This window comes from Chaetomium tenue, assembly GCF_020726465.1.
Source record: "Chaetomium tenue strain MPI-SDFR-AT-0079 chromosome Unknown F5144scaffold_2, whole genome shotgun sequence".
NCBI classification, from domain to species: domain Eukaryota; kingdom Fungi; phylum Ascomycota; class Sordariomycetes; order Sordariales; family Chaetomiaceae; genus Chaetomium; species Chaetomium tenue.
Window position 1 is genome coordinate 3948547 of NW_027117330.1, and position 26322 is coordinate 3974868.

Below are 26322 nucleotides of genomic sequence, written 5' to 3' on the forward strand. Positions count from 1 at the left end.
TTCGTTATCCCCACTTTTGAGTCGCAAGTCCAGATCTCCATAGCAAGCGGTATCCTTGCGAAAGCATCTTTCCGTCGGGGTTTGGAGCCTTAGACAGTACCCATCCATCCGTCAGTTCTGCGCCAGTCATCGACTTTGAGAAAAAGCACGCACGGAAACCAAGACGACGACGTTCAAGGCCAACAGCAACCCTCCCACGCGGCGGTCTGTCTTCTACAGAAACCCGCCTACACTTGGCACGAGAGAGAAATCGGGTCGTACGTACTAGGAGACCTGCGCCGACGGTTTCGCCTCCCCGCAACGCCCGCTGCCTTTTCGCCTTGACCGTTTTGGAGCGGACCCCCGCTCAGCTTTCGCACCAAAATCGACAACCACGCAACGCATCGAGTTTTTGTTTGCGAATTTATCGACATCAGGAAGTTTCAGGGGCCGTCCATTTCGTGATCAGATCGCCGAGAAATCCGGTTTCTGCATCGCGGCCCTGCTCCACTCGTAGCGGGATACTAGGTGGACTGGGCGTTTTCGGTTGCCGGGTACTAGTTCTAGGACTTGGGGGGAATGGACGACAACAGGGGCCAGCGGAGGCAGAATGAACCGCCCATCTACTCCGCTTCCAGTTCGCGGCACAACCCATCGCTCCAAGAGCAGCCGCAGCCACGGCGACCCTTCCCGGGCGCTCAGGGGGAGAGGTTTCGACCGCCGCCCCTCAGCACATCGCCGTCAGGGTCATCGCGAGGGATAGGCAGCTCGACCGGCTACGGTGGTTATTATCCAGATACATCGACGACAGGCTTCCCGACAGCGGCGATACCTCAGGGTGGGATGAGCTACCACCAGTCCACAACCGACTACGGGCAAGCGGATTCGCGGCCGAGCCAAAGTTTTGGCAGCACGTACACCCCGGGAATGATGTATAACGTGCAACAAACGGGAGGGCCACAGGCCGCTGCGGTGTACGATGCGGGCCAGCAGTTTTCATCGCGGCAGGCTGCAGGACTGCCGATGATGGCGACGGATGTCACGGGTGCCTACTTCCAAAACGAGCCAACCAACGCAGCGACCACGTCCAGCCTGCAGGCGCAGACGGGGTCTTCGAGCACGCCCCAGGTATATCAGCAGCCGGGCATGCATGGCTATTCCACTGGTGGCATAGCTACGATTGGAGGGATGGCTGCGCAAACGACTCCTGCTGCCGACGTGAGAATGCCCGCAGAGTACCCTCCCGGCACGGCAGCCGACGCCTCGTACATCGATTACCAAGCGGCGCTGAAGGGAATTTTCGGGGATATCCAAAACGGCGTGCTCGCACCAGCCAGTGATGCCCTCCTGCAGATCTCCGACTGGCTCTTGGGGCATGTGGTGGAATTAGGTATGTTGGCAAGACGCTGCCGCCCTTCCCCCCCCGAACAGAATAGTTGGAGCACAGACTGACGAATTCACTCCGTTCTAGGCCTCACTTCTGACAACCAGGATCTGCAAAACGAGAGGGTCAAACTGTGGGACGATTTCAACCATGCCTGGCTGGCTATGTTTCAGCGCCAGAAGGAGATGATGGAGTCGGGGCAGCAAGTGCAGAAACCACAATGCCTTGTCACTCCGGAAGGCCTCCGGAAGATGGGCAAGGATCTCGTGAAGCATTGTGACAGCATCGAGCGACACGGCCTCGTCGACTACCAATACGGAGTTTGGGAAGAGCGTATCGTCGAGAGTAGGTTCTTACCTCACCCATGCCTCTCTCATGCACATTACTAACAATATGGCCGCAGTCTTGGAGGAGTGCCTAGATCTCTATGAAAAAGCCAACACATCCGGAAGTGGCGGCGAGGGGAGCTCTAATGAACGCCACCGCTAACACGCACTGGGTACACAATGGGATTGTAATCGCCAGTCCTCCTTGGCTTGCACCGCGTCCCAACTTGACCTGAGATCCGTGTACCACCTTTTTTCGGCTTGTTTTGCTCGTTTACATTCTGATTTCCACAACTGGTCAACATAGCATATCATGTGCTCCGGTATAAGGCGTCGTCGGACTACCGCCTCCGTGCTTCCACGAGGCCCTTGGATTTGGAGTTGGCCGAGGTGTTTGGTGTAGAACATCACACGCGGGGGGAGAGAGGGGGGGGCGGTCACGAGGGGCATTCCTCCCGCTCACGCACCCGTTCTTGCGGGCGAGACTTTCCTACTTTGGGCTGGAGCGTATGACAAGGGGGGAATAGAAGGCTTGCTCTACGGCGTCTCCAATGAAAGGGGTGGCGGTTTCTTTTTTGGCGCGCGGGGGGGCGGGGGGAAGGGCGGCTGGTGATCCGGCTTTTCTGCTGGTTCCGGCGTTTCGGTGTACCTGCTTTTGTTATTGCTCGGAACTGGAGAGCAAGGAATGTGTGGGCGGATGGAGTCTGACGATGATGATTCACGGGGAGGAGGGAAAATCGGAGGATACCACACACACGCACAAGTCCGATTGGCAACCATCACACGGAACTCGGCGGGGCTGCTGTGGACAGAGAGAGAGATACGAGCATGACTGGACCATGTTGTACACGAAAGGATGGCACGGAGTCACAAGATTGGAGATAGGGTGGCTACACGGCATGGTCTGGGGTCGGAAAAGCAAAAGGAGGAAAGAGGTCGGCTGGTCTGACTGTTTCGCTTCGCGGATGCACTGTATGTATTCCCTCTTTATGCATAGACTGTAGCTGTAGGGGGTAAAGCGTTGCTTATTCAAATATGCAAAAGTACATCGATATTCAACTCGTGCCGTGCGGTATGCGCAATAAAAAGGGGAGGCGATTTGGTGACACAGCATCGAGGGTTTGTGTGGAAGGGGACGGATGCAATGCAATGCAGATTGCGGCAGTAGCCGTTCAGAACACGGGGACATCAGAACCACACATTCACCGACATCTATTCATCCCAGCTGAATGACACCCGGTTCTTTTGCACCCGTCCGCTCCGGACGGAAGAGTCGGGAAAATGACATTTCGGTCAATGGGGTAATCAAAACAATGCCAAACGCCAATATGCCAATTGAGGATCCATCATGGCCAACACAGCAGTTGCCGTCGAAAGGCGGTGGCAACGATTGGACACCGGCAGCTGAGAACACGCACGATTCTCGGGGGGGGGACTTGGCGTTAGCCCAGCTGAGCATGCAGCATGTTGCGACATCCATCTCCCATGCGACTTCGGAATCGTGGTCGGCCGATGAGAGATGCTGGAGAAGGCACGAGTATTTTTCGGTTTGGCCTGGGCAAATCGGCGGTGCCAGCGACCGGTAAGCCAATCAAGGGCGCAGATCGCCGGCAAAGGACCGCGCTAACAGCAGCACCCAGTCTGCTGGGACCGCGCTACAGTGGCCTTCGCAGCCAATAGCATGTTCAATTTGCCATTTCCCGCCCTTTTCCTCTGTTTTTTCCTTGTTCTTGCAACTCACCGCATGTCGGCGACCTCGCGACATTTCCGTTGGCCGGCCGAGGCTTAAACTAATTTGGCTCGTCTAGCTGGCTCTCTTGGCCAGGTGGCCGCAAATCCCATCTCTGAGACATCTGCGTCATCCCCGCTAATCTGTACTTTCTCGCCGTTACACTACGTCCACTCCTCCCCCGCATCGGATCAAGATCCAAATGTCTCGCACGCAATTGGGCCGCGTTTTTTGATGTGGTACCTTCCCGGTTTGGACCCTGCATGCAGGCAACACCAGAGTGCGGGACTCGAGTGTGACGGGGGGCATGTGTGCTGCAAGACACAACTTTTGACTCGATCGTGTCAAACGTTCGAGTTTGAGACCTCGCAGCACAATCCGCAATCCACGAGCCCGCCCACTATCCCGTGGGTATGCGAACCAACCAGGGCGCTGAAACATCCACGGATATTGATTGTGCCCTACCGCGACGAGACATCGCTGCTCCCTCAACGGCAACACATACACAGTACACACGCACACACACAAAATCGGCCATTATTTTTCGGCCGTGGGGTTTGCCGTGTGATGCCGCCTTACCTATTTCCGTGTTTGGTGGGATGCCGGGACTGACGCCTCACCTTGCTCGTTGCGGTTGAAGGGCCGAGACAACTACCGGGGAAAGGTGTGGTTTTCGGTGTTGCCGATCGAGGAAAATAATAATAACGGTTGTGGGTTTCCGAAATAGGCCAACTCCGGTCAAACGGCCACAATTCTCCTCTCGACCGAAGATCCCGAGCATCCCTTTTTCCCATCCGCAATCTCGACCTCGATGTTGCGGTCGGCCGCCTCGAAGCCGCCTTTGAGCGAAGTGAAGATTGAGAGATTCGCTAAGAGGCGCGCCAAGATGACCACCGCGTGCCCCCAACACGATCAGATCTGCCACTGATCTCGGCAGAACCCAGACCCAGGCCCATGGATCATGCGCCCCACCCGATTCGAGAGTTTGAAGAAACAGGGGTCCTTCCACCCCCTGCCACATCACGCCAGCCGCCCACCACAAAACCTTGGAAGCGACTGCGGCTGCACTGTCGATCCAAGAGCCTCACTTCCACGAACACCCTGTCCAGCTGGGGCTGGGCCCGGACTTCTATCGACTGGATTCGCCGATTGCGTTTTGCTTTTTGGGATGTACCGGTACAAACAAGATGTACAGAGACATGAACACCAGTTCACTACCCCGGATTCCCGACAAATGAACAAAAAAAACGGTAATATCCACAGATTGAATTGGGGCGTTTCAGTCTGCAGGGAGCTTAGAGCAACGTGAGACAGCAGGGCGGGAGGGTATCAACGTTAGATGCTAGGTACGTAAAGTAAAGCCTCGCTTCCATTTTCCGAGGCTGGCTGCCGTGCATCTGCACGCACGATTTATACCTACATACATAGGTACAGGGTGCTGCAGCAGGCGGTCGGATCTTGGACGGCCCGCCCTGCTTCCGCATCTGCTAGATCCGGCGCCTCGCATCGCGCCCTGTACGTAGGCGTACGCCGCTAGTAAGAGGTGGCTTCAAGCCTTGCTGCACGGGCTCGCCGAGCGCGCTGCACAAACCCGCACCGCAGCCTCGCCCGGATGAGCCGAGTCGTAATGAGGGCATGGGTGAACGGAAACACCTACTTCCGAGAGGAAGGCTGAGAGCAGGGCCCCGAGAGGTGGGAGATTGATTGATAGTAGTTATGCACAGTAGATGGCCGAGTCGCTCCATTCCGACCTTTGCCGAATCTTGTCCACGAGACATAAGTCTATTCGAGTATGATTCATCCACTCAAAGTGTGCAAGGGAACAAACGTGACATTATCAATGAGCCTTGCGTATCTCGGAGTGTTAGTTGCGTCTCGTGGATGCCATTGAAAACTAAGAGTTTAGTAGTCTGCCATACATGTCGGACTCAACCCTTAATATTGATGTGTACCTCTTCATATGCTCATTATTTGGATATTTGATTAGCTTTCACTTCATTATCTTCCTGACAATTTACTTATGTTCTTTCCTCGGGCCCTTATTGTGACCTTCCGTCTTCGGGACCCTTCAGCTTTATCTTGGAGCCCCCCTAACTCTTTCTACATTCTTCACCATTACCCGTTTGTAGCCAAGGGACGTATGATAAGGGTCTAAACTAGCATATATTGTTTTGATATCAAAGTTTAATGAATGAATCAATCCTATGTTAAAGAATCCAAGAGCTCGCAAGACGTCAATGATACCCTGAAAAGGCGACATATATATAATTGATATCCATGAATTGGCCAACGCTAATGCAGCTTGATAATGAGAGCGTAAAAACGTGGAGGTGTGGAAATATGGAATAGTAGAATGAACGTTTTAACAACAGGTGTAAGTATCTGTACTTGTAGGAGGAATGGAATGACCTGATAGACACGAGCAACAAGACCAACGAGGGCCTTCCCAAGGCTGAGCTAAAATATCAAATTGTAGAGGAAACTGGTCCTTGATTTAGAATTTACGGCGATATCAATCCAAGCCGGCAGCGAGGAAATATATTACGGTGTATGGAGGTACGGGCGTCGAATACAATACCTCAGAGGAGGATCCATAGTGACCATCTTTGAAACAGGGAACGCTTCAAGCTGACGACGGCGAACGTAAACATAAGACGCCGCTTGACCCCCCTCTAAAGATCTAGAATTACACGCCCCATCATACACACACGCTATTTGAGAGACAAAATCAGTCCTCCCTCAACCGCAAATAAACCGCCCTCCCCCTCCCAACCCCCCTCACAACCACCTCCCTTCCCGCAACCTCGACCCTCTCCACCCCATCCCCAGTAGCACCAGAGGAAGCAGCAGCAGCAGCAGGCTCATCCCGCCAAACCTCCACCTCATACCCCCCAACACCACCACCACCACCCCTATCCTTCCCACCCTCACCCCCCAAAAAGACCATCCCCACCACCCTCACCGCCTGCTCCCACCCCCCCACCTCCATCAACACCCTCCTCGGACGCACCGCCTTGGCGATCTCCAACAGGTGCGCGTAAAACACATCCTCGGGCCGACACGCATACCGACTATTGCTACCATCGGCCAGCTGTGTGGGCGACGGGACCAGGGCGAGGCGCGGTTCGTGGTTGCGCACGGCGCGGGCGGTGTGGTGGGTGAAGTCGTGGGGGGAGATGTAGGGGGGGTTGGAGGTGAGGAGGTCGATTTGGGGGAGTTTTTGGTTTTGGTTGGGGGGGTAGAGGGTGGAGAGGAGGGTGGGGGAGAAGATGTCGTGTTGGGTGAAGGTTAGGGTGTGGTGGGGGGAAGGGGAGGGAGGGGGGTTGTGGGTGTGGTTTTTGCGCGCGAGGGCGATGGCGGTGGGGGAGATGTCGACGCCGTGGATGGTTATGGGGGTGGTCTGGGGGAGGGTGGTTTGGAGGGAGTGTAGGAGGAGGAGGGGGATGCAGCCTGTTCCGGTGCAGAGGTCGAGGATGGAGAGGGAAGGGGGTGGTGGGTGGGATTGGGTGAGGAGGGTGGCCAGGTGGAGGGTGTAGGTTTCTGTCTCGGGTCTGTTTAGGTTGGTTAGCATGGTAGATGGTGGAAGGGAAAACGGGTTGACTTCTTAAGAAAACGTACCTCGGGATGAGCACGCCTGGTCGGCACTTGATCTCAAGATCGCCGAACGGTTGTGTTCCGAGAACATACTGCAGCGGAATTCCCTTCGCTCGCTTTTCGACTAACCTCCAGACACGAATTTTGGCCGGAATGGGTGACTTGGTGTCTTGGACGTGTTCTTTGATCCATCGCAGCTCGTTGGCGGTAGACTGCAGGTCTCGACAGGCTGGGAGTAGTGAGGCGGCCAGGGGCGATATCTCACGCCTGGCTTTCCAAAAGAGTGATGGTGGAAGCCGGGGCATTTTGTAGGATCTAGTATGAGATTAGTGAACTTGTAGCTCCTAGGTAGTGATGGGGGAGGGGGCGGGTTAAGAGGTGGGATGTAGACAGAGAAGGACGAACTAGAAGTTGTGCCTTTACTCCTGTGATGGTTGAAAAGAAAATATCTTGATTTGATTAATTATGAATTATAACATTATTTTCAAGATCCGTCAAGTTCATTATCCCACAAGTTCGCATGTCGTCACTTCGTCGATGCTGGTTGAGAAAAGCATGAGATATTGACTTAGTGGGTTTAGGATCAATATTTGATTGCTGCATATCATCCCTCGGATTTAAACCCACCATCAACCGCCGATCGCCGACATCCCGGCTCAGCTTTCTGGGAAATCGGGATTCTTGAACAACCTACAACATGGCTCCCCAACGATCACTTCGGTCCTGCCAAAGAAAACCCCCCGCTCATTCTCGCCCACCATGACAATACATCGAATAATCTCGAGAGCAAAGTCTCCCTGCATCAGATCGGCATTCAGGACCACACCAACCCTGCGGCCGCTGGCAACCAAGACCCCCCCGCCATTTCCGACAACGCCGACCTGCCCGGCCCCGACCTGTCCATGCGCCCCGTCACCGGAGCTCCCGGAGGAGTTCAAGATCGACCGCGAAGCGTCACTCAATGGCCTGATATCCAACTATGCGCAGCATGTCCTGGTTTGCACCGGCAAGGAGGACTGGCCATCGCGCATCGAGGAGGATAACGCCGGCGATAACCTGGTGGCCGACCTGCGCGAGCTGATCGGACCCAAGGGGAAATTCAGCGATGTAAGCCGCTCACCCGCCCTTCCATCCCCTTCACCCTGCACCCAATCCACCCATAACTAACCTGCCACCCCCCCTACAGCCCTTCCACAACATCTCAACCCTCGCCTCCTCCTTCCCCTCCACCCCCCCGCCCCACCGCCAGCCCGACCTCCAAACCACCTCCGCCTACCTCCTCCCACAATTCAAATACGTGCCCTTCCTGCCGCGCGTATCCTTCGAGCACGTCGAGGCCCTGGTGCGCGGCTACCTACAACCGGAGCGGCTGCACCCCATGCACGACGGTCTGTCGCCCGTGCACCGCGACCGCCTGCTGCGCAAGCCGCGCTTCCGCGAGGCGCTGTGGGGCGTGCGTGATGTGCGCGAGGTGGTGGTGCTGGTCTGTGGGCATGGGGGGAGGGATTTGCGCTGTGGGGTGTATGGGCCGCTGTTGAGGGGGGAGTTTGAGAGGGTGTTGCCGGGGAAGGGGGTGGAGGTGTTGAGGGGGGCGGTGGAGGTGGAAGGGGAGTGGGGGGAAGGGGGGTTGGTGGAGGGGGAGAGTTCGGGGAGGCGGACGGCGGCGAGGGTCGGGCTGATTAGCCATATTGGGGGGCACAAGTTTGCGGGGAATGTGATTGTGTATTTGCCGCCGAGTTTTCGGACGGAGGATGGAGAGGTGCATCCGTTGGCGGGGCATGGGATATGGTATGGGAGGGTTGAGCCTCAGCATGTGGAGGGGATTGTGGGGGAGACCATCTTGAAGGGGAGGGTCATTGAGGAGCTGTTTAGGGGGGGGATTAGGCAGGACGGGCAGATCTTGAGGCTATAGATGGAGCATGCCAACGATAAGATGGAGCATGTTAAAAATACTGGATCATAGATAGAGGAGAAGAGTACTTCGTAGAACGCTAAGTATTGGCTAACGGAGTGTTTGATACGGGCCTTGGCGCTTGCCATTGACGGGGTGGATATTGCTTAGTTGCATATCATGCTTTCTTGGCTCATCGTCAATTCAACTAACTAATTCAAGCTGCTTTCCACTTACTCTAATTGCGTTATGCTGTGAGGAAGATATGAGGTAACCCGGCACTCAAGCCCACAATTCAACCACCCGACCAGTATGAGACAAACTACTCTCCATCTCTACGCCCGGTCACCGGCGGGATCGGCCCGGCTCCTCAGCCCTGGGACGACCTCATCATGTCACACGCCATGCCCGAGTTTTCTCACCATCCAACGGCGCCTTCAACACCAACACCGCACCTTCCACGTCACACCCATCCACCACCGCAGACCACCCCCGATCAGAATCGCCAAAATCCAACCCCCACCACCGCAACCCAAACCCCAAGCCCAAGCCCAACCCAAAACCACCACCACCACCACCACCCCTCAACCCTCACCCCCCCAACCCCCCTCCTCCTCCAACCAAAAAAGCAAATCCAAATTCCGCTACCGCAACGAACTCCTCTTCCTCCTCGCCGCCCTCGCCCTCTTCACCCCCACCCTCACCCTCACCTCCCCCACCAACCCCAACACCCACCGCCCCCTCAACACCGAGACCTTCGCCCCCTTCACCGTCACCGCCCGCGAGGACGTCTCCCCGACGGCTTTTATCTTGACTGTGGTGCCTACCGCTTCTGCGGCGGGTGCTGCTGCTGCGGCGGGTGTTGCTGAGGGGGGTGCTAAGGGGGGGGAGGGGGCGGCGACGGTGGCGTGGTTGGGGAAGAAGGCCGGTGGTGGTGGGGGGGAGGAGGTGGTGGGGAGGACGGTGGAGGAGGTGGAAAAGGCGTGGAGGGCGGGGTTGTGGGCGTTGGAGGTTAAGCAGCCGGAGTTGATGGTCGCGAGGGATTATACGCCGTTGCCGGAGGGGGTTGGGGAGGGGGGCGTGGAGGGGGGTGAGAGTGTGGATGGGGAGGGGGGGAAGTTGAGGTTGTATGTGAGGAGGATGGAGCGTGGGGAGGTGTCGAACTATCTTGCGCGGATGAAGGTCGGGGATGAGGTGGAGTTGAGGGGGCCGAAGCTGGGGTTTGATTTGAGGGCGCGGGTGGGGGTTGAAGACCATGGGGACGCGGAGGGAGGAGACATGGGGGAGAAAAAGAAAGTGGTGTTCCTGGCTGGCGGGACGGGCATCTCACCTGCGCTGCAGGCTGCGAAGGCCCTGCTGGATAACCCCGGGGTGGAGATGGAGGTTGTGTGGGCGAACCGGCGCAGGGAGGACTGCGTTGGATGTGATGGCGGGGAGCAACAGGGGGCCGTGGTTGCGATGCTGGAGGAATTCCGGAGGAAGTACGAGGGGAGATTCAAATATTCCTGCACCGTGGACGGGGAGGGGACTTTCATCGACGCTGGCACCATCGCGAGGGTGACGCAGCCGATCCCATCACCATCCGCACCCACTCTCGCCCCCACCCAAGGCCAAACAGCTTGGGGATTGTGGCCATCACGCGGCACGAGCCAGAAGAGTAATGCGGTATCACAGCCGCTTTCCACGGTCAACTCGGACGCCTGCTCCTATCACTCGCCCAAGGAGCTAGTCGTCTCTGACGAAAGCGATCCCCACGCCGGCGCTGACACCAAATCGTGCCAGTGCAAGGATATAGATGGGAACATTGTTCGGGGTGGAAAGAACCTGCTCATGGTCTCTGGGCCGGAGGGGTTCGTCAAACACCTCGCGGGTGCCAAGGTATGGGGCGCCGGGAAGGAGATGCAAGGGCCGGTGAAGGGAGTCATTGGCGACTTGAAGAAGCAGAACCCCAGCCTTGAAGAGGATTGGCTCGTATTAAAGATGTAATAGATACAGGGCGAGTTGTTTGGCTATAGAAAGCGAAGAATCATATAGAAGTAGAGGCGCGCCCGTTGTGAATATGGGTCAAGTGCCGCTCATCACGGCCACGGACAAATGTGTGATCAAGGCTGATATTCATTCCCATGCTAATTCTACGGCCGCCAACGCCACTCCAATGCTCGTCCTGCCCAACCCTCAAATCCCCTGGACCTTGCGGTACGAAGGCGGTTTCATGGTCCGCTGTATAATCTTGGCCGCATATGTTGGGATCAAGGACATGGCCCCGATAGCAGCAACCCGCCAGTAAAAACCCCTACCACAAAGTTAGCAAGGCCCATCCCCTACTGACAGACAAGTAGAATAAAAAGGGGTCACTCACAGAGTCAACAAAAAGCCCAAATCGAAATACCCGCCCAAAAACGGAATCGACCCCACAAACATAACAAACGTCCCCACAATCGACACCACCATCACCCAATGCCACGTCGTGATCTCAATCGCCACCATCAGCAGCTCGTTCAGCACCAGCACGGTATAGCTGACGGCCACCATGCGCGGGCCATCGACCTCGGTCAGGACCTGCGAGAGGCCCTGGATAAGACAGCCCTGGTAGACCGACACAAAGACCCAGACGAAGAAGGTGCGGTAGGACAGCGAGCGGCCTGATGTGAGCTCCTTGTACAGCTCCGGGTACAGGTTGGCGAGCTCCTCGTCCACGTCCTTGTCGAGTACTAGTGAGAGCACCGGCATGGCTGTGTATACGGTTGCATAGCCGACCATGAGCCAGTCCTGGGTGGGGTGGGTTAGTAGGTGTTTGTGAGTTGTGAGCGGGAGAGGAAGAGTGAAAGGGGGGTGGCGTACCTTGTAGAGACCCTCGGGCTCGAAATTGAGCGCGATGCTGTACATGGTCTGGCAGACGGCGATGATCAAGCCACGGTGGATGACGAACTGCGCCAGTTTCGCGCTGCGCTTGTAGCTGTTGCGGCCGTGCCAGACCAGCAGCTTGGTCAGGTGGAAGAAGTGCTCGATCGAAAAGTCGGCCGCCAAACTGGCCTGGCGACCTTCCTTGCCAACGATGCCCACGCCGACGTCGGCCGCCTGGATCATGGAGACGTCGTTGCCGCCGTCACCGATGCAGCACACGCGCTTTTTGGTGTACTCCTTGATGAGCTTGGCCACTTCGGCCTTTTGCGTCGGCGAGCACCGGCAGGCGACGACGGTTGGGAGGAGGACCGCGACCGAGATGAACTCGGTGCGGTAGTGCGTGAGGTACATGCTGAGACTTTCGCCGTCGATGAGGAGACAGGAGTCGGTCTTGCTGCGGAGGAGGTCGAGGTTCTCTTGAGCGGCGTCTTTCCGGCGGAGCTTAGCCACCGTGTGAATGTATTGACCTCGGGCGACTAGCTTGGAGCTGACGGCCACGCAGCGTGCCGTCTCTACCTTGTCGCCTGTCAACATCCAAATCTTGATGCCGGCGTTGCGCAGAAGTTCGAGTGACGGCTTGACATCCTTTTGCAGCTTGTCCTCAACGCCGGTCACGCCGAGCAGCTCCAGGTCGTGCTCGAGATACCGGGACACGACAGCCTGCATCCCGGCCTCGCGGCTGGTAATGGCCAAGGACGCTTCCTGATACTTGGTTGTGAACTCCTGGTACTCGGCGGTCGACAGCCGCTTTCTCCCGACAACAAGCGTCCGGAGACCTTCGCGTGCCATGTTTGCCGTCTCCTCATCGAGCCAGTCATTCGCCGCGACGATGGAGCCCATGACGGTGTCGGCACCTTTTTGGTAGAACCAAATCTCACTCGAACCCAATTTTGGGACGCCGGACTGCAGCTTTTCGTAGAACTGCACAATGACACCCATGCGCTTGCCCTCTGAGGTGAAAGGGAAAATGTCCAGAATGCGGGCCTTGACCACAGGCCGACCCGTCTCGGTAGACTCGAGAACCATGCTCTTGCGGTCACGGGCCGCAAGACGCAGGCCGATAGATTCGGTCCAGCGGACAATGGCAATTTCGTCGGGCGAGCTGGCTTGGTATGATTTTACTAGCCGGCCTTCCTCGTCCTCCTCGGTGGTTGGCGTCACATTGTGGCAGAGCGCGAGGGCAAGCACGACATCGCGGACGCGAGACCCGATCTCTCGCCGTGTCCTCGTCGCGCCGACATTTGCGGCCGATGAGAGGGATGTCGACGGGGTCACGAGCGCCGTGTTACCGCTCGAAGGAGGGAGGTGAAGGCCTTGCTGCACGTAGGCCGAGACCTCGTCCATGGCGTCGTTGGCGTATGACACAGTGCCGACGTGGATCTTTTTCATTTCCATCTCATTCTGGGTTAAGGTACCCGTCTTGTCACTGAGCAGGTACTCAATCCGCCCCAAGTCTTCTGGGATGGTGCTGGTCCTCACGACGGCGCCAGGGATGCCCGGATCCCGCTGGATAAACCAGGAGTAGACGCTCTTTCCCATGTCGAGGTTCACTCGCAAGCTGATGGGCACAATGGTCGAGAACAGAACCAGGAATCTCATGATTTTGACGTACCAGATATTCCCTTTCGTGTTGCTGAACCCTTCCAGCGCAACCAAGATGATGGAAAGCGCGAGCGTGAGGAAGCAGAGAATTTTGGTGAGTGAGTTGATCTCATACTCTAGGAGGCCAGTCTTGGACCGAGAGGGGGCGGTGGAGAGGGCAGAACGAGTCTGCGGCCCGGTATATGCTATTACCGCCAGGGTCGTGGCATGCGAAGCAATGACAGTATTTGCCCAGGCAGTATTGTCGATGGAGAGAGGCGCCGCCTTGAAGCCGCCAGCCTCATCCTGTGAGAAGGCGGTGGTACTCATGGCGTCGTGCCGTGAAGGCAGGAGTTCCAGAGAGCCAATAAATTCGTTGACTTTTTTGTCGGGTTTTCCCCCGGTGACTCGAAGACGGACCAACTCCTCGGTGGGTAGGTTTTGTGATAACGGAGATGCCAACCGTAGCTTCCAGTCAGTTTCGCCGTCGAGTTGATCTGTCCTGATAAATGTTTCCCCATTCGAGCCGCCTTCCGCAGCCCCGGAGTCTTCCTCCACATCAAGCCCGGCCCCTGAGCTGCCCTCCCCAGCCTCGGACGCATGGTCCAGTAGCAATGACTCCTCCTGAGGGGCCGTTTCCTCGTTTTCGTCCTCGTTTTTTTGCGCGGCTGGATCGTTCGATAGGCACTTCAGGATAATGACGTCTGAGGGCACACGGTGCCCCTTGCTAAGCTTGAGAACGTCGCCGACCTTGAGATCCCGTGATTTCTTGCTCACTTCCGAGACAACGCATGACGGCGGTCTCCTAGCCCCATCTCCCTCTGTCTGTTCCTCCTCCTCCTGTATGTCCGAGAGTCTATCCCTCTCCGAGACATTATAACGCTTGGACCCTTTCTGTACGTGCGTGGACTTCCTCTTCCTCGCAGCCCTCGCAGCCCCCGCCTTCCCGGGCTCGTCGAATTGCAGAACCGTGTATTCTTCGGAATTTGCCTCGTTATCTCTCCTCCGTCTCTCGATGTCGTCGTAAGCTTCCTTGCCGAGCGTGATGACAAGCACGAATGCTAGCGGTGCGATGTATGTCGAGAGGTAGCCGATCCGGAGCGCAGGGATGGCCTGGGAGACGGCTACCAGGAGGAAGTACATGTTGAAAAAGAAGGAGAATTCGTTGTAGAGCGTGACGGGTAGAAAGCTCCAGGCGGTGTACTTGGCGTTGGAGATAATGTTTGGCGGGAAACGGGTTGACTGGAATGAACCGACAGCCACCAACCTCGATGACGACGGGTCGTCCTCCTCCTTGTCGAGCTCCTCGCCGGGGTTATCAGGAGGTGCAGCCGCGCCTGACATGAAGCTAGGGAGCCTTAGGCCAAACCGGCGCCATCCGTCGCGGGTGAACGACGCTCGCCGTTTGCCGGAATTCTGCCCCTGGCCATGTTCGCTGAGCAGTGGCGCATCGTCCCCCCCGGCTGCACTGGCGTCTGAATACCGCCGATCGCCTCCATCTCCATCTCTTAACAACCCTTGGGCATCCTCGTCGCCCCCATCCTGACTGCGCCCTAGCTCGCCGTACCCATTGCGTTTGGCGCCACGTCGTAACCCGCCCATTCGAAGCGTGCGCAGAGCGATCCTGGGTGTTCGTTGTTCGGCCGTCTCGCGCGCCTGTCCCAGTAGGCTCCTCCTCCCTGGTTCCGCGTTTCCAGAAACGGGTTGGGGATCAAGCTCTTCGAGGTCGAGTTCGAGATCGGAATCGGAGTCGTCGACGGGCGAGTCTGGCGGCTTCGTGGGGGGATATGATGTTGAGGGAGGCATTCCGCATCGGCCAAGGGCCTCGGGAGAATGCAGCAACAAACGCGATCCTCCTCTTCGGACACGATGCGCTCTTTACTCTGCGCCCGTTCTGGCCAGTCTCGCGGTGTCTCGGATCACGTCGTGCACATCACAAAAAGTCGCCGGGGGGTGGTGGCTGTGGATGCCGTGCGGAGAGGTACAGAAATAAAATAAAAAAAGACTGAAAATAAGTTTCGATCCTAGATTAGCTATCGGGGAGTTACAGCTTCATGCCATGGCTGGGAAATGCATGGAAGATGTTACAAGCACAAAAAGGTTGAGTGGTACTTCCAAGGTTGAAGAACAGCTTAGCCGTCAAACCTTCTGTGACAACCAACTATTCTACGCCTAACGTTACGACGACTACTGCGCGGCCTTCACAAGATCGCAGGTGGAACGACAGGGGTCTTTGTTCAGATGCCACGCATTAACGAGGAAGCTGCTGTGAGAGCCTTGGCGGCTTCTTATCGGTTAAAGCAACGGTTCGCTATCCTCGCATTTAGCGGCCTGTTAGGGCCCTTGTCTTAACAAGCAGCCCCTACGATAAGAATAGCTCTGCTAAGGCAGGCTGCCCGCGGCCCGCCTGCATCTTGCTGAGGCCAGCGTTGCCCTTTCGTCTGCGCCATGTGCAGTGCCGCTTCCGAGTTCCCGTTTGAGCGTTTGAGACGGATCTCGTCATCAACTGGAGGTTCTTGCCAACTTGCACTTTGGGATTTGTGTTTCGGAGTACATTTCCAAAACCATATTTGCCAACACAAGCAACGATGCTTCGTGATTAGATGTTCCTTCTTAGCCATTCGTCTCTGTTTGTATCAGTATGCACTTTTTCGCCCCTATCCATGTTAGGAAGTGCGACAGGGGTTGGCCGACGCGTGCTCCCGTCTCGCTGTTCTTGATTCTCGGTCGATCCCTGGCCTGAAGAAATGGCTGCTAATTCTCAACTTTTTCTCTTCTAGTAATTCTCTTTGTTTCATAGCGCAGCGGCGCATTTGCATTGGGACCTTGCGCAACTTTTAGACCTGCGCCATCATGGTGTCCGATGCGCCCAATTCATCATGGCATCCGGCCATGATGCCAAACTCGATCGCCGACCTCCGGAATCGACTAGAAGACACCGTTCCTTCTTCGGCGCAAGAGGATAGTCCCGTAGAGGACAACACGACACAGCCAAATGCAGCTGGGGAAGAGGCCGGCGCTTGGTTTCAGGATGACGGCACCGGCGACGACTGGCTGGCAGACACGAACAATGCGCCCGAATCCGAACCCACGCCCGCGCCCGCACCGGATACCGAGACGCCGGAACAAACAGGACCGGCCGAATCCGCCGAGGAAGCTCTTCCGGAAGAGTCGAGCACCACCTCCAAGCACTTGAGCACCATGTCCTTCACACGGACTGTGCCCCACGAAGTGAATTGGAACGACGATGATGACGCTGAGTGGAGCCTCCCTCGGACTGACACCGACCCTTTTAAGTTCATCCCCGAGACGAACCGGACCAACTCCTTCCCAGCAGTATCTCCTTTGGAGGACAGGGCACATGGGGCGCCGCACGAGCTCGACCACCCCATCTCTTTCAACCCGGCCGAGGACCTCATTCGCGAAATCGAAGAGGAGGAGAGCCGAGAGGAAGGGACACTCCCTGGCGCCGCCGCCGAGTCGGCCACGCGGAATGCCCAAGATGATACTACCACCCAGCAGTATCTCACCGGGGGCTCTGATGCTGCCGCCAACGACGCTCTAGGCGCCCGCTTTGAGGAAGGGCTACCTCTTGTTTCATCTGCCGACCAGGATGCCACACAAGAAGGCCAACAGGAGGCTGGGCGGGACTTGTTTGCAGAAGAGGCGGTCGGGGAAGAGGATGACTTTTTCAGCAACGTCCGTTCTGATGAAGCCACCCAACAGGACGACGACTTCCAACCCACCCCGGTGCAACGGAAGTCCACCATGGATGTACTCAACTCCTTGGATATGCCCTCTGCTGGTACCAGCTTCGTGCCCTTGGAAGAGATGGTTGAAGAACCAGAGGTCGAGGAGAGCCCGCAGGATCAGCCCAAGGCACAGGAGGGTGAGAACTTGGATGAGAAGTGGAAGGAAATGTTTGGCGATGACGACGCTGAGGAGGGTTTTCTGCCCGACGAGGGTACTGGGCCCAACGAACTGGATGCGTCGGCATTCCTTGGCAGCGACGACGAGGGCCTCCTCGAGGACTCTGAGACCGAGCAGCCAGAGGAAAGCCAGCCCCTTGCTTCCGGATACATGCCGGCCCCAAGCCCTGGCGCGCAGCCGGTCAACGGACAATATTTTCCTCACAACCAGGGCCCTGCTGTCCCCACGCCCACGAATCCTTATCTCCCCGCCGCTTCGCCCGTGACGCCAGCAAACCCATATCTTCCGGCAACCCCAGTATCAGCAGTTCAACCTCCTGTCGCAGCTCCTTATGCCCCCCCATCAACTGCCCCTCCGGCGCCGGCGCCGGCGCAGTTTGGTTATGGTGCTCCGCCGCCAACGCAGGAGAAGAACAAGGCACAAAGCTTTGTGGACAAAAAGGGTGGCTACACGTCACCCTATGATCTGCCTATGGAAGTCGTCAAGCCGAAGCGCCGCGCCGGAGCGCTGCCACTTCAGAATAATACATCGGGGCCGAACTCGCCTAGTACCATGCCACCGCCGCCTAGGAGTGCAAGCATGTACAGTCAACCTTCCCCTTCCACCGGTGCGCCGACGCCGACCACGGCACGCCCAGCATCAAGCCACTCGGCGCAAGGACCTTCAAGCGGGCGCAAGCCGTCCCATGAGAGCTTCTTCGAGGACCTTCCCATGACAACCAAGCCACGCCCTGCATCGCGCCAAAGCCACAAAGGTGTGTCGCCGACGCAGCCGGGTTCTCATGCTTTCCCGCCGCAATCTGTTCCACCCCCGGCGACTTCTCACCCGATGTCTCCTCCGGGACCACCAACCCCGGGTGGGTTTGAGGCTGGTATTCCGAACCTCGTCGCCCCGGCCCGCGTCAACCCTTATGCTTCTTTGAGCGCCGCCCCCAACCTCGTCCCCGCGGCGCCTCCCGTCGCATCATCACGCTATTCTCCCGCGCCGCCCGGTGCGCCTCTTACCAACGCTCCGGCCCCGGCCCCCGTTACTAGTCGGTATTCGCCGGCTCCACCAGCATCACGCCAACCCAGCAGCGGGTATGGGCCAACCCCCACGACTCCTGGACCGCCAGTTCTACCACATCAACCCCGTACCTCTAGCCCCCTGGCGCACTTTGAAATTAGCCACGAGAGGTCGAGAGCTCATGCACCCATCGGCCATGTCGAGGGTAGCTTAGCGGAACGGCGGAGCAGCAGTTCCTTGCATGATCACCGGCTTCAGAGGGTACCGTCGCTGCCCTCTACTAGGGAGGTGGAGGAAGAAGAAGTTCCGACGCAGGCGCAAGCATCGCCCGGTGGCCCGGCGCCTCCTCACCCGATGTCGCCGCCCGTTCCAAGATATGCGCCGCCACCCCAGGGAGCGAGGCAGACACCCCCGCACACGGCGCCTTCCGGACAGACGGTTCTGTCACCTCCAAAAAGGGTCATGTCCAGCCACAGCCCTCTGGCACCGGCATATGACTTTGCTCCGCCCGCTCGTTCACAGACCCAGTCCCCTGGAGCCCTGTATGGAAACCGCCCTACGAAGCCTGTTGAGCCAATTCCTCGCCCATCTTCCGTCCACGACCCTACCTCCCCACGAGAGGCGGCGTACCCCGCTGCCCCAGCCCCCTTTGCCCCGGTCGCTCCCGCTACAACCTACGGACGTCCCAGGGGTGCGACTTTGAACCTCAACGTAATTCCTCCGACAGATGGCCGCGAACACGACCCACTTCAGCAGTGGCGCGGAGCCCCAATCATTTCATGGGGTGTTGGCGGGACCTTGGTGACCATGTTCCCTAAGGAAGTGCCTCGATATGGCATGAACCAGAGCATCCCCTCCGTGATCCGCAGTCCGGGCGAAGTCAAAATCCAAAATATCAAAGACATCATACCCTTCGAGGAACGGCTCGCGAAGTTTCCCGGGCCTTTGAAGGGGAAGTCGAAGAAGAAGGAGACCATTGCTTGGCTAACGGCCGGCATCGAGAGCCTCGAACAGGGCCTGCCTACCAGTTTTTCTCTTCATACCCCCTTCTCCCACGACGACAAGCGTGCAGTTGAGCGAGTTTTGCTGTGGAAGATTCTCCGCGTTTTTGTCGAGCACGACGGCGTGCTGGAAGGGAATCCCACTGTGGACAAGGCCATCCGCGATCTCTTGTCCCCGGGCCTCGAGAGCGCCGAGAGCACAGCGCCGTATATGAACGGTGGTGGTAATTTTGGGTTGGCTGATCCGACGTCGGCGGGGTTGCAATCGGACGGAGTCAGTTCCTCCACGGTCGAGCAGATTCGCCGTCAACTTCTCAGCGGGGATCACGAGAAAGCTATCTGGACTGCCGCGGACCAGCGCCTGTGGGGCCATGCTCTTCTTCTGTCCAATGCTCTCGCGCCAAACCTGTACAAACAGGTTGCGCAAGAGTTCATAAAGAAGGAGGTCAACTCTCCGGGCCGCAACAACGAGTCGCTCGCTGCTTTGTACGGGGTCCTCTCTGGGAACCACGAAGAGAGCGTGGACGAACTCGTCCCGAGCCATGCCCGCGCCGGACTCCAGCTCGTAACCACACACACGGCGTCTGGCCCCTCAAAGGATGCCATGGAAGGCCTCGATAAGTGGCGGGAGACCCTCGGTCTCATCCTCAGCAACAGGAGCACCGACGACGGCCGCTCGATCAACTCGCTAGGCGTCCTACTCTCCGGCTATGGGAGAGCAGAGGCTGCTCATGTCTGCTTCATGTTTGCGCGCAACCACACCGTTTTCGGTGGCCTCGACGACCCGGCATCTCATTTTGTTCTCGTTGGGTCCGATCACAAGAAGCAGGCCGAGCAGTTCGCCAAGGAGATCGAGCCGCTGTTGCTGAGCGAGGTCTACGAATACGGCCAAAGCTTAGCTGGAGGCTTCAGCGTGCCGGTGACAAACCCACATCTAGCGGCCTACAAGCTGCAGCATGCTATTGCTCTGGCCGAATATGGATTCCGGGACAAGGCCTTGCAATACTGTGATGCGATCGCTACAGCGATTACCTCGCAGACCAAGAGGTCTCCGTATCACCATCCTATCTTGGAGAACGCAGTTGAGGACCTCATGATGCGCCTCAAGCAGGCTCCAAGGGAGGACTCCGGTTCTTGGATTCCAAAGCCGACCATGAACAAGGTCAGTGACAGCGTCTGGAGCACATTTAACAAGTTTGTCTCCGGTGACGATGACGGCTCCGGCCAGGGGCCCACGGGAGAAGGGGAACCCGGACCATTCTCGCGTGTCGCGGGGGGCACCCCGACTATCAGTCGGTCTCCTTCAGCCAGCAACCTGGAGACGTTTGGTGCCGCCGTCCCCAGCTACGGCATGTCCTCTTCTCTGCCTAATGGCCCGGTACCGGTCTCCGCGCCAGCGACCAGGGCTGCATCCCGCTACGCGCCAGGGGCACCCCAATCAACAGGCTCTAACAGCAGGCCCTCGACCTCGGCGTACGCGCCTCGATCGTCAATGGAACGGACGTCGAGTGAACTGAACAGAGGCTCATTTGAGATGCCCAGGCGGTCTTTGGAGATGCAAGGCGGGCATCGGGCCAGTTATAGCCCTGTCAGGAGCGGCTCGCCGGCTGCCATGTACACGCCACAAAGTGCCGATTTTGGTTCGCCGCAGCAGTCACCGTACCAGCCAATCTCTCACGCGCAACCCGCGCTACCTCAAGCACCCACCAGCGCTCCCCAGCCGGTCGGGTACCCAGGCCCGCCAGCCAACGGAGTTGCTCCGGGCCAGGAATCGGAAGCCCCTGGCCAGTCTCCCGAAGCTTCTGGCTATCAACCCCCGTCGTACGGATACGAGCCCCCATCGTTTACTCCGTATGAAGCTCCCACCGAGGAGAAGGACGGTACGCCAGAGGAAACCCCTAACGGTGGCTCCTACGAGGCTCCCTCGTACCAGCCATATGGCTACGAACCGCCATCGTACGAGCCTGATGCGCAGCCTTCAAACGAGGATGCTGGTTCCGGCGACGAGTCAAAGCCCAAGCCTAAGAAAAAGGGCATCATGTATGATGACGACGATGACTTCCCCACCCCACGACCCGCCGAAAAGTCAAAGGCGGAGAAAGACCGCGAGAACGACGAAATGTTCCGCAAAGCTGCAGAAGAAGATGGTAAGCACAACACCTCACTTACCCAACCGCAACTTCATACAATACTAACACCGCCACCCAGCTCAACGTGCCGAAGCAGCCAAACAAGCCAAAAAAGGCTGGGGCTTCACCTCCTGGTTCGGAGGCGGCGGCGCCAAGAAGGACGCCGCCACGCCCGACCCCAAGGGCGCCAACCCCAACAAACCCATCCGCGCCAAGCTCGGCGAGGCCAACTCCTTTTACTACGACCCGGAGCTCAAGCGCTGGGTCAACAAGAACGCCGGGCCCGAAGACACCACCAAAAAGGCCACCCCGCCGCCCCCCAAAGCCGCCGGTGCACCGCGCTCCGTCAGCGCCAGCCCGGCCTCCCCGCCCTTCTCCCCGGGCCCCGGCCGCGGCGCCAGCGCACCACCTCCCATGGGCGGCCCACCCCGCTCCGCCAGCCGCCCGCCCACCAGCTCAGGATCCGACCCGGCCGCCATGCCCGGATCACCGGGCTCCGTCGCTGGTGGTGGTGCGCTCGGCCCGCCCCCGGGCCCTGTCGCCATGCTCCGCTCCGTGTCGAATACCAGCACGGCGAGCGCGCCGCCGCTGGTGGGTGGTGGTGGTCCACCGTCGTCGTCGCGCCCGCCGACTAGTTTGAGCAATTCCAGTAGTATTGATGATTTGCTGGGTGCGGCGGGGCCGAGGAAGCCGGGGGCGGCGAGGAAGGCGAGGAAGGGGGCGAGGTATGTCGATGTTATGGGGAAGTGAGGAGGTGGAGGGGTGAGGGAGTGAAGGGGGATGGGGGTTGGGTTTGGGGCTGTATAGATTATGATATATGTGTAATTACTTGATGTCGCCTGCCTTTTAACAAGGCTGCTGTTGCTGCTGTCTTGGAAAGGATGGTGGTGGACTTGGCTGGGCGTTTTTTCTTTGCTTGTTTTGCGTTTTTGGGGTTGAACGGGACTGACTGACTGTGTACACCTGTATATTTAAACGGGCCTATGGGTTTAATGAGACGAGGCAACACGATGATAGACATGATGGTTGTTTATACAAATCATGGTCGAGCACCTGAATGAGTCGGGCACAGAGTTAACCCCTGCCTTTACTATATGTAGAAGTTCTTTCCTGCCAGTATTCAACGAGGACCACCGCCCAAGCGGCAGTGGCTTAATTGGCACTGGCGGTGGTCCTCTGCCCCGGGCTCTGAGCTGCCCAACCGCGTACCGCACTCTGCGGGAGGTTGCAGGTTCGAGCCATAGCCGGGGCACTTGAAAAGAGACGCAACCTAAAGGGGGCCCCCCCCCTCCTCTTCGGTGTAAACCCCACCGGGGGTTTCGTAGCCGGCCACCTCCCTTCGGGGGGCTGGTCGGTGAGCTTTTGCCTTTTTTTTTTTCTTTTTCCTCCTTCCAGTCCTTTCTTCTACACATACCAGCGATAACAAGGAACGAGGAGTTTTATCAACGGAGCAACTAGGGCTATACCTAGTTTAAACATCCACCTTCTAATCTCAGCTAACCTAATGCTCGTGTTGTTGTTAGTTGGGTTGTGTGAGATGGGGTTAAATCTACGGCGAAGTAACATAATAGTTCACTTTCCAGGCCAAGGTCAGATATACTATAGAGATTGGGAGCGATATTGGTTTCGTAACTCGGCAAACAGCTGCCATTTCCATTCCATTCTCCATCCACATGGCCCTCTACGGTTCTCTAAATCCCAGCAACCCAACCCCAGAACGCCAGTCTCCCATAGCAACAACAGCAAGCAAACCAAACGCACCCCCCTCCCCCACCACGCAAGCCTCAAGCACTATAACTCGAAACATAATACGTCACCACATCCTCCGCCCCCACATCATCCACATGCGGCACATACACATATAAGATCAACGCATGATCATCCGCAAAACACGCAATCACCCTCCCCTCCAGCCGGCCCACACTCAACACCCGACTCCAATCCTTGCCGTCCACACGCACGGTAGCCCACGCCTCGGGCCCCGCCTCGCGGAACCTCGTCGACGGGTGCTCCGCCAGCGGCATCGCCAGCTGCGCCGGATCCAGCTCCGGGTTCTCCAGGCCCTTCCACACGGAGGTAATATCCAGCGTTTCCGTCGCCAGCCGCAGGCGCAGTGCGCCGTGCATGTTGGCCGAGAGGGTGAGTTTGGGGTTCTGGTTGCCGCTACCTGTCCGGGTGGTGGAGGTGGAGGAGGCGGTGAGGGCCAGCTTGGTGAAGCGGTCCGAGATGGCTTTGAGTTGGAGGAGGGGCGGCAGCTGGATGTGCACGTCGGGCTCGCGCACCTTGGGCTGCATGATGGTTTCGACGGTGTCGGGGTGGAGGACTCGGACGGGGATGTCCTGCGTGATGATCTTCTCGCGCTCGCGCTTCATGGTGAGTTCGAGGGACTCTTGTGCGAAGAGGTCTGGATCGCCGAAGGGGTCCGCGTCGTGCCGTCCGGTTGCTGCTGCGGCTGCTGTGCTTGGGAAGCCGCCTCCGTTGCCGCCACCGCGAGCGTCTTGGGCGCCGTCTTTGGTCATGGTGTGGATGGTCATGGATAGCATGGGGACGCCGTCCCGCTTGGTGAGACGTAGGTTGGCATAGCTGCTGCCGACGGCGGATTTGAGGGCACGTTGGAGGGGGCCGAGGGGCAGTTCGAGGTTGATGGTGTTGTTGGCTTCGGCGGATTGGATGCTGTAGTTGTCAAAGATGAGGTCGACCGAGAGAGAGCTAACATGGTCAGGTTTGGTCTCAATCATGGAATGTAAATTGAAGGGGGATCTGCATACGCCCAGACTTGGGACCCGGTATCGGGAATCACAGTGAAGCGGACTGTTTCATCGTCAAGGCGCATCCACGCGATCTTTTCGAGCGAGTTTAGCGCCGCGGTGAGCTCTGTTGGACAAAAGATGTCAATCGACAATCGGTTATAAATTCAACATGTAGCCTACTTGAAAAGGTCCTCACATTCCTGAGGTCGGTCTTGAACCGCATGTTGCCGATCGGGAAAGTTGGATCATGTTCTGGCGTTGGATGCTGTTGACCGCGTCGCGTAAAGTGCAACCCCCCACGTCGTGGGATCACGGCGAAATTTATGTGTAAATTAGAATAATACGAGATACATGACGGTCGAGATACGTACAGACCTGGCTGTATGTATCGTAAAACCGGGATGATGTGGTATAGTAAATACATTTGCGGGGAAACCTTGCTAGGCTCCCACCCCGCCTGCCTGTGCCTCCATTCCTTCCCGCAACCCCACTATCCCCCCGTCCTATCCCTCCACTGATCTGCGACCCGTTGTCGTCTAGGAGGGAGATCTGATGCTATTCCAAACGCCATCGCTGATAGAAAGAAAATCGTTAAAAGAAAGGAAATAGATGTCAAAAATACTCCACCGTGGTTAGTTAGCTTGCATAGATCGGAAGGAGTCCATCATCATCATCCAAAGTCCATTCGAGAATTACTCAAACCTCGCGAGGAGCCTGAGCCTTCCACCACGTCTCCCAGCCAACATCTCGGGATTGAACATCCATCCACGGACCTTCCCAGACTCCGGTACTGGCCGGCGTCCTCCTTCTATTCCGCGCCTCCTGGCGAGACAGGCGGTGGTCTTGGCCGGTAGTGTTCTCCTGGTTCGTTCTTGGCTGGTCGTGGACGTTCTTCTTGCGCGGGAAGGGCAGCACGGCACGCAGCCAGCGGAAGGGCATCCCCACCGTTTCCAGGCGCCCCGGGAGCTTTTTCTCTGGCTTGTTCTTTTCCTCGTCCGGCAGCAGGCAGTACTCGCAAGGTGCCGTCATCAATTCCTCCCCACTAGTTTTCGGTGGGCGTATCTTTCCGTCCTTATCCGCGATGAGATCAGGGTGCGTGCCGTCGCGATTGAGTAGAAATGGTAGCACGGGGTGACCGCATGCATCGTGGTACGATACGTGTCGGCAGATGGGGCATAACGGCTGCTCGTCGGCTGTGATGGCGAGGTAGCGCTTGATGCAGCGGCTTCCGAAGCGATGGCCGCATGGCAACATGCTGAAGCCCTCCTTAAGGCCCTCTGCATTGCGGGTACCGATAGTCTCCTGGCAGATGAGACATGTTGTCTCTTCAATCTGAACGGTGGATAAATGCTTCTCTGGTGAAACAGCTCGAGACCGCCTGTAATCGGCTTTGCCGCGCACCATTCGCCCCATAGAAAGGGCAAGCGAGTAGATAAAAGCAATCAGGTGCTTTGCTGCGATGGCGGGGAGAAGAGGAGCACGGAGGATGTAGATGAGGAGTGGCAGGCTGGGCCGTGGGGCTAACCCGTCGCTGTTGTCGGACATGGGACTTGCAGGTGTCGGAAGATGGCGAGTTCACAAAACAGCTGTGTTGGGAGATGGTGGGATTAAGAGTATCCAACGACAGAGTATCTGGGGCGTTATGGAGAAGGGGTTCAAATCCGGGGCGTTGGGGTTGGAAATGAAAAGAGGAAAGGTGACGAGAATGGAGAAGAAAAGATGGGGAGGTTGGAGAAAGGTTGAGGGTCTCGGTCCTCCAACAAATGCCTCCGAGTGGTGCGTCACGCTGAGGGAGGGGAGGCAGCCTTAGGTAGGTCTTTGTTCCGCCCATGCAGGTGCGTGCTGTCCGGGCAGGTTGGGTGCAGCAGCACCGGCCCGTTTCTAGGCATTTAGGCCTCCCAACAAAATTACAAACCAACGGTGCCAACACCTTGTTCCTATGACATTATTGCTGGGAAGAAGAAGATATGGGAAAAAAAAAACTTATCCCAATACCATTCAAAAGCCGGATTAAAGGTCTCGTTCGTGGGCGCAGCCAAGCACCTCTCTAGGTACCCTGCTACAGGGGCCTGGGTACTTTACCAGCTACAATTTGTGAAGCCTTTTGGGTTCTGGGCTG

At 57.5% G+C, this 26322-nt stretch overlaps 8 protein-coding genes across 8 annotated transcripts; 5 read left to right on the forward strand and 3 right to left on the reverse strand.

The window, feature by feature from the left end:
* Positions 1-247: 247 nt before the first annotated feature.
* On the forward strand, positions 248-2130 carry F5144DRAFT_133939 (uncharacterized protein). Its single transcript, XM_066782322.1, has 3 exons — positions 248-1369; positions 1451-1708; positions 1767-2130. The coding sequence occupies exons 1-3, from the start codon at positions 559-561 to the stop codon at positions 1850-1852; spliced, it is 1155 nt and encodes a 384-aa protein (XP_066647004.1). The 5' UTR covers positions 248-558; the 3' UTR covers positions 1853-2130.
* An 872-nt stretch (positions 2131-3002) lies between these two features.
* On the forward strand, positions 3003-4346 carry F5144DRAFT_545498 (uncharacterized protein; the record flags this gene model as incomplete). Its single annotated transcript, XM_066787370.1, has 3 exons — positions 3003-3271; positions 3688-3829; positions 4146-4346. The coding sequence occupies 3 exons, from the start codon at positions 3003-3005 to the stop codon at positions 4344-4346; spliced, it is 612 nt and encodes a 203-aa protein (XP_066647005.1).
* Positions 4347-5922: 1576 nt separating this feature from the next.
* On the reverse strand, positions 5923-7578 carry F5144DRAFT_627470 (S-adenosyl-L-methionine-dependent methyltransferase). The gene is made up of 3 exons (XM_066792293.1): positions 7418-7578; positions 7037-7327; positions 5923-6969 (listed from the first exon to the last, which is right to left on the reverse strand). The coding sequence occupies exons 2-3, from the start codon at positions 7315-7317 to the stop codon at positions 6147-6149; spliced, it is 1104 nt and encodes a 367-aa protein (XP_066647006.1). The 5' UTR covers positions 7318-7327; positions 7418-7578; the 3' UTR covers positions 5923-6146.
* A 58-nt stretch (positions 7579-7636) lies between these two features.
* Positions 7637-9136, forward strand: F5144DRAFT_627471 (Sucrase/ferredoxin-like-domain-containing protein). The gene is made up of 2 exons (XM_066792294.1): positions 7637-8119; positions 8199-9136. Exons 1-2 carry the CDS (start codon positions 7772-7774, stop codon positions 8922-8924), a joined length of 1074 nt encoding a protein of 357 aa, XP_066647007.1. The 5' UTR covers positions 7637-7771; the 3' UTR covers positions 8925-9136.
* A 3-nt stretch (positions 9137-9139) lies between these two features.
* Positions 9140-10889, forward strand: F5144DRAFT_627472 (uncharacterized protein; the record flags this gene model as incomplete). The annotated part of the gene is made up of 1 exon (XM_066792295.1): positions 9140-10889. The coding sequence occupies exon 1, from the start codon at positions 9216-9218 to the stop codon at positions 10887-10889; it is 1674 nt and encodes a 557-aa protein (XP_066647008.1). The 5' UTR covers positions 9140-9215.
* Positions 10890-10983: 94 nt separating this feature from the next.
* F5144DRAFT_134036 (uncharacterized protein) lies at positions 10984-15313 on the reverse strand. The gene is made up of 3 exons (XM_066782323.1): positions 11745-15313; positions 11263-11672; positions 10984-11196 (listed from the first exon to the last, which is right to left on the reverse strand). Exons 1-3 carry the CDS (start codon positions 15192-15194, stop codon positions 11079-11081), a joined length of 3978 nt encoding a protein of 1325 aa, XP_066647009.1. The 5' UTR covers positions 15195-15313; the 3' UTR covers positions 10984-11078.
* A 928-nt stretch (positions 15314-16241) lies between these two features.
* F5144DRAFT_590738 (COPII coat assembly protein SEC16) lies at positions 16242-22203 on the forward strand (the record flags this gene model as incomplete). The annotated part of the gene is made up of 15 exons (XM_066790181.1): positions 16242-17998; positions 18395-19810; positions 19844-19889; positions 19923-19945; positions 19976-20018; positions 20049-20129; positions 20160-20185; positions 20219-20243; positions 20274-20405; positions 20436-20486; positions 20520-20522; positions 20553-20869; positions 20903-21077; positions 21114-21471; positions 21533-22203. The coding sequence occupies 15 exons, from the start codon at positions 16242-16244 to the stop codon at positions 22201-22203; spliced, it is 5124 nt and encodes a 1707-aa protein (XP_066647010.1).
* A 1034-nt stretch (positions 22204-23237) lies between these two features.
* On the reverse strand, positions 23238-25748 carry F5144DRAFT_545503 (Hus1-like protein-domain-containing protein; the record flags this gene model as incomplete). Its single annotated transcript, XM_066787371.1, has 4 exons — positions 23238-24162; positions 24222-24327; positions 24384-24468; positions 24906-25748. 4 exons carry the CDS (start codon positions 25746-25748, stop codon positions 23238-23240), a joined length of 1959 nt encoding a protein of 652 aa, XP_066647011.1.
* Between the last annotated feature and the right edge of the window lie 574 nt (positions 25749-26322).

Coding starts and splice junctions, on each gene's coding strand:
- F5144DRAFT_133939 (XM_066782322.1), top strand. CDS start 559: ATGGACGACAACAGGGGCCAGCGGAGGCAGAATGAACCGCCCATCTAC. Junction 1,370..1,450: donor GGGGCATGTGGTGGAATTAG/GTATGTTGGCAA, acceptor ACTCCGTTCTAG/GCCTCACTTCTGACAACCAG. Junction 1,709..1,766: donor GGAAGAGCGTATCGTCGAGA/GTAGGTTCTTAC, acceptor ATATGGCCGCAG/TCTTGGAGGAGTGCCTAGAT.
- F5144DRAFT_627470 (XM_066792293.1), bottom strand. CDS start 7,317: ATGCCCCGGCTTCCACCATCACTCTTTTGGAAAGCCAGGCGTGAGATA. Junction 6,970..7,036: donor CCAGGCGTGCTCATCCCGAG/GTACGTTTTCTT, acceptor CAACCTAAACAG/ACCCGAGACAGAAACCTACA.
- F5144DRAFT_627471 (XM_066792294.1), top strand. CDS start 7,772: ATGACAATACATCGAATAATCTCGAGAGCAAAGTCTCCCTGCATCAGA. Junction 8,120..8,198: donor CCAAGGGGAAATTCAGCGAT/GTAAGCCGCTCA, acceptor CCCCCCCTACAG/CCCTTCCACAACATCTCAAC.
- F5144DRAFT_134036 (XM_066782323.1), bottom strand. CDS start 15,194: ATGCCTCCCTCAACATCATATCCCCCCACGAAGCCGCCAGACTCGCCC. Junction 11,673..11,744: donor AGCCCGAGGGTCTCTACAAG/GTACGCCACCCC, acceptor CACCCCACCCAG/GACTGGCTCATGGTCGGCTA. Junction 11,197..11,262: donor TTGGGCTTTTTGTTGACTCT/GTGAGTGACCCC, acceptor ACTTTGTGGTAG/GGGTTTTTACTGGCGGGTTG.